This window comes from Perna viridis, chromosome 11 (assembly GCF_037379345.1).
Source record: "Perna viridis isolate PV_CMFRI_1.1 ecotype Kerala chromosome 11, ASM3737934v1, whole genome shotgun sequence".
Taxonomy (NCBI): Eukaryota; Metazoa; Mollusca; class Bivalvia; order Mytilida; family Mytilidae; genus Perna; species Perna viridis.
Window position 1 is genome coordinate 20,447,905 of NC_142455.1, and position 6,000 is coordinate 20,453,904.

The 6,000-nt window shown below is 33.5% G+C and overlaps 1 protein-coding gene across 1 annotated transcript; it reads left to right on the forward strand.

Annotated features, from left to right (window-relative positions):
* The first annotated feature begins 3,727 nt into the window (after positions 1–3,727).
* Positions 3,728–6,000, forward strand: LOC148603282 (uncharacterized). The gene is made up of 3 exons (XM_088553379.1): positions 3,728–3,799; positions 5,271–5,472; positions 5,929–6,000. Exons 1-3 carry the CDS (start codon positions 3,728–3,730, stop codon positions 5,955–5,957), a joined length of 303 nt encoding a protein of 100 aa, XP_088409505.1. The 3' UTR covers positions 5,958–6,000.

A 6,000-nucleotide genomic window follows, 5' to 3' on the forward strand; every position in this document is an offset into this window, starting at 1 on the left:
TTCAAGGCAACGCAGAAATTAATCATTTCACAACAATTGTTTGCAGTTCAGTATTTAGCCCAAAGGTCACTGTACATGCAAATAATGACCTCATCAGATTTTTATTTTCCATTGAATCTGATATAAAATGAAAGACAATCAGCGAAGTGTATTCATATAAGTCTGTACACCTCGTTGGTAAGTAGTAAAATGTTGTCATTGTTCAATTTATGTCTAATTTCACCGCCTCTGTACTTTATTATTTTTGGAAATACCATGGGAAAGAATTCTTACAGTAGACGATTGAAAAAGATATTTGTGGGACCATTTGACATGTTAGACAAAAAATGATTCTGTCAGACAAAGTATTTATGGTTTTTACACTAAAGGTGCAGGAGAAAAATGTCAATTTTCCATTATATCAGAAAAATTTATGAAACTTTTTCACAAAGGCGTATATCAACGGCTTCAAATGGATAATAGCTTTTTGGTTTGGTATATTAAGTTCAGCACAGTTTTTGAACGGTAAAAACTTCCTATATATCCCCATTCTACGTCGACCCCCACCTTCATAGAATCCCCTTTATATTTCTATTTATCAAATATTTACGTAATCAATTCTGCAACATTTCAATTATTATTTTTAAAATTTGATTTAATATGTTATATATGTATGTATATATTGAAAATTCAAAATCTTCACCCACATACACTACATGTGCCCATTTCCTATCCCCATATTCCATATAATTTGAAGTTCTCCCAATACAAGTAAGGCTAAAAACCACTAATTCCACTTCCCATAGGCTTCTATGCTAATTTCACAATATTCAATGGCTTCTCTGGACTTTACCTTAACTTTAACCTGCAGAGGACTATATATCAGCATGATTCTACATATGTCAGCTCACAATCCTCAGAATGGCATGTGGGGTTAGCAGACTTGCAGTGCAGTACTGGTCACCGGAAGTGAAGGGTCTATAAATAGCATGGGAAATCCCAGTGTTTTCACAAGATAGGGGTATATTTAAAAATCATTATGGAGATTAGGCTTCACATCACAAGAAGCAAAATTCACCTATAAAATGTACAGAAATGTTTTTCCTTTCATAAACTGTTTAAATTTTTTAAATAAGATGAGAACTTTTTTCACAGCACTATGAGGAACAGGGGTAATTTCTGCGTAGGACTATTTTTGCGTACGTTCCAAATGCTCATTGGTTGAATTGGTGGTCTGTAACCTAAAGAGTCACTTTTTGTCTTAGAAAAAATAAATAACTATACAGGTATCTTCCTACACACATACTGAATGCATTTGCAAAGTTTCAGTGAAATGTGACAAGCACTTTTTTGAATGTGGAATTAGTGGTTTTTAGCCTTAAGCTGAAGCCATGGCAAAATGAAAAGTTTCTTGAAATAGCTTTAAACTACTTGAAGATCTTGTTAACTTTGCCATGAGAGGAATACACAACAAAAATCCTTCAAAATATGCATTTTTTTAAGTTATAGGTCCAAATTATGGAAAATTGGTCTTTTTGGCTGAATTTTATGTCCTATCTTGTAAAAAGTGTAGAAAATTTAGTAAAAATATCAAATATTAAACTTTGATGGCTATATTTACCTAAATATGGTGGTAATAAGCACTTGAAATCTAGTTTTGTGTAGATTTGAGCAAAAATTAGGTTAGAAATGAGGAAAAACTCACTTTCATTACTGCGGTTAAGGCCATATAAGCATTCCCCTATGGCAACATGGAAAATCCATTATTGAGCACTTTTTTTGCTTTAGGTGCCCTTTACTGGTCATGTTTTAATGTGAAAACACTGTATTTACAAATTTAAAGCCAAATATATCACCTTTTGTGAAAATTTAAAGATTTAGGATTTTTGACATGTGATCAAGAAAAAGGGGGAGGCATGTCAGAAATAAATTTTTAAAAATAGACCAATTTCTCAGAAAATGATTACTTTTAAAACTATTTCTTCATTAATATTGTTAAAAAACAAGTTGTGATTGATATTTTTTATTTGAAAAGTCAGAAAAAGTTCTTTGCAAATATTTAATGCATTTAAGTATGGTAGAATATTGTCACTTTTTTGCTCGCACAACTTGGTTACCCTATATTTAAAAATCAAACATTTAAAAAAGTGCTTGTCACATTTCACTGAAACTTTGCAAATGCACTCAGTATGTGTGTAGGAAGATACCTGTGTAGTTATTTATTTTTTCTAAGACAAAAAGTGACTCTTTAGGTTACAGACCACCAATTCAACCAATGAGCATTTGGAACGTACGCAAAAATAGTCCTACGCAGAAATTACCCCTGTTCCTCATAGTGCTGTGAAAAAAGTTCTCATCTTATTTAAAAAATTTAAACAGTTTATGAAAGGAAAAACATTTCTGTACATTTTATAGGTGAATTTTGCTTCTTGTGATGTGAAGCCTAATCTCCATAATGATTTTTAAATATACCCCTATCTTGTGAAAACACTGGGATTTCCCATGCTATTTATAGACCCTTCACTTCCGGTGACCAGTACTGCACTGCAAGTCTGCTAACCCCACATGCCATTCTGAGGATTGTGAGCTGACATATGTAGAATCATGCTGATATATAGTCCTCTGCAGGTTAAAGTTAAGGTAAAGTCCAGAGAAGCCATTGAATATTGTGAAATTAGCATAGAAGCCTATGGGAAGTGGAATTAGTGGTTTTTAGCCTGTAACCTAATGTCACTTTTCTGAGAAAACCGGTCTGCATTTTATTGTGTACTTCCGGGGATCTCGAAACGCTGTATTACAATGCAAAATTTTCTATTTTACGCTGTTTCTTAACATTTTTATCATGTGGAAATAGATATTTGTCATTTTTATTGGTATTTTACACGAAAATATGTTTTGCATTTATATACTGAATCCTACTCTGAAAATGACAAATCTCTGCGTTTGAATGGTAGACTAGGACCCATTCTCGTGAAATCACGGAGTCACATGACGAGACTTACAAACCATATTGGTTTGGCCCCATCGGAAAACGAAATCCTTACCGACCAGGGAGATCTAACCTGTAACTAATGAGGCAGTTGTTTCAGCTAAGCAAAAATCAATTTCCACACTGTTGTCTAAGAAGTATGACCCAAGGTTTTTTGTTTTTTTTTCAATTTCATAATTATTTAGGAATTTTTCGACCATCTGATACATATAGCAATTTGACCATTTTCATAGATTTTACCTATTTAATGCAATCTTAAAGCTACACTACATTCGATTGTCAAAAATATGGATCGTGTCTATTAAAAATCCACACTTTTTTACACTGATTATGTGATTGAGACAACTACCAGTCGCAGGTATTGATCCAGGGAGGTTTCCGAGGGTGAGACTCCTCTTTTTTGTTTGACAATTTTGTAAATTTAGCGCAAAACTTTATGCAAAAATGAGCAAATAATAGTTTGGAAAACTGTGGATCCGCCCCGAGTTTCGACCCGGCCTCTTCTGATGTAAATGAAGTCGAAATATGAATACTGCAGGTGATGATACACACCTGACATGTTCTATAAAATTCGTTTTTTCAACACACATACATGTAAGAATCAATGGAAGAAAATCTCACCAGTCTCTCATCGTTTTCCGAAGTTATTGGAGTATAAACACAAAAATGGGCATCGCCCAGGCGTATCATGTGCTGTTACTTAGCGCAGCTGTTTTTTCCCTTATGATTCAGGTAGTGACGTATACTGTTATTTTGATCATGAAGTATTCCTTGGTATTACTTATTGTATGCTGTTGTACTGTTCTTGGTACCAGTGGAAGCTCCAGTGAGGTAAGCAGAATTGGCATTAAACGCAAATATATCGGCAAAAATACAGAAGCATAACTAGGCAAGAGATATGAAAATATTTGAAATTAAATCAATGTGAGGTGAGTAAGGCAACGACCATTTTTATGTTGTGTTTGGACTGGGATTATTTTGAGAAAAAAAAATCCAAAATTCGAGTAAAATAAAAGACTGTTTACATAGTAAACCAGTATTCAATAGAAACTAGAAGACCAACTTTAGAACAAGAAAGAGGATATTTATGATCCAGGGACAAAGGCTAGTCCAGAAAATAGTCAAACCAATGCAAATTTACTGAATAAATACGCTCAGAAACTAAAGAAACGAAAACCTGTACTTCAATAAAAACTGGAAGTGTGGACCAAGCGTATCGGTAAGAAGTGTATCTGATTATTATAATCTGGACTAAATTTATCTTTCATTGTTGGTGTTTTTGTTATAATCTTCTTGATATGTTATTGATACAATCAATGAGAAATCGGGAATTGATCTACAAATGTATATACATATACATGGTATAAAAGTAGCTGTGAGAACACCTATTAAAAATTGTTCTAAATATTTTTATACTTTTCATTTCAATAGGTAGAGACATTTTCATATAGATCATAAGAACACTAGGTTGACTGCCTAAGCACACATACAAACAAAAGAAAGCATCTACTTCCGTACAAATGTATATTATTCCTGAGTTTATTGAGGCTTCACGTTCCAAGAATCCTCACCATGAATATTAGTATAATTATTTATCCTTCTGCACTGACCTTATGAAGCCCATTTCATGTAAGACTGGCGATTTTATTTCCTCTATTATGTGCTTAGTGATCTGTCCAATATGTCTGTGTTTTATCCAGACAGTGGTTTTGACTTGGAACAATATCAAGTGTATTTTAAACAGCTGATTATACCCCCAACTGGCAAAGTGAGGTTAAACAGTAATAGTGTTTGTCCGTCCATCCTTACTTCGGTACTCCCGTCATTCCTCCAGTTCGAAGAGGGGTACTATCTGGGATTCTCTTCTCCGTTACTCCTCCTACACCACTCAATGAAATTTAATGAAACGTACACAGAATATTTATTATATACTCCCATAGTACACTTCCTGATTTGGATGTTGATCCAAGTCGAAGATGTATGTTATAAATGGGTGAGTGTGGGCATCAAGTAAGTCAGCACTATCCACAGTCTAGTTTATTTTAGTTTTTATAGTAAAATGAACTTTATGTAGTGTTTATGAAGTATAACTGATTATTATAATCTGGACTAAATGTATCTTTCATTGTTAGTGTTTTTGTTATAATCTTGTTGATATGTTATTACAATCTCAGCATGGAAGTGTCTTACTTGCATTGAATGCTTTTATAATAGTACGATTGGTCCTTGCTCAGATGAGATTAGGTTAAGTAATCAGCAACTATTGTGTGCCTTGACACACAAAGAAAGGTATCTTTTCCAGGAAGAGATAAAAAAGCTTACAAAGCCTCAGTGCAAAGAAGTATTAAAGCAACATTACCAAACTTCTAGAACGGAACTAACATTAAAAGAACTGTTTTGTGAGTATTTAGATTATGGTTTCAACAGTGATGAGTCTATGGCAATGGCACAACAAGTTCTAAAAGAAGGAGATCATGACAAAAACGGTGTAATTAACGGCGAAGGTTAGTGAAAACAAAAACTTTTTTAGTTTAAACCCCCTTTTTACCATTCTTTGTATTTGGTAACTTCAATAAACATAAACATCCATATATTACCTTGTCTTGTGTCAATTTAATATGGCAAATAATCCAGACTAAATCAGGGGGAATTAAGTACAAAAATACCTACATCTCCGTTTCACAAATTATAATTATTCATTAATTTGAATAATTCAACCAATCTAAATATGAATTGACATCAATGTCGAAAGTCAAGGCCGTATAAGGGTCAAAATGAATTGCAGCCAATCGATAAACATCCAATTATAACAAACTAAAGGCAATTCAAAAGGCAAAGACGTTAAACCTATCAATGTCCCTGCAGAAGCACACAATATAGTGACTGAGGTCATATGTTAAAGTCACATGACGTTGATCAATTCCATGAAAAATGTACTTAACTTTGTGTTTTTGTTTTAGAGATAAACGGAAGACCAAACCGCAGATGACGGATTCTTCTGGACATAAAATAAATTGGAAATAAAGCAAAAG

Bases quoted from the DNA above. Each gene is read 5' to 3' on its own strand.
- LOC148603282 (XM_088553379.1), top strand. From the start codon at position 3,728: ATGAAGTATTCCTTGGTATTACTTATTGTATGCTGTTGTACTGTTCTT. The intron at 3,800-5,270 runs GTAAGCAGAATT...TATCTTTTCCAG, and splicing joins CCAGTGGAAGCTCCAGTGAG to GAAGAGATAAAAAAGCTTAC. The intron at 5,473-5,928 runs GTTAGTGAAAAC...TTTTTGTTTTAG, and splicing joins CGGTGTAATTAACGGCGAAG to AGATAAACGGAAGACCAAAC.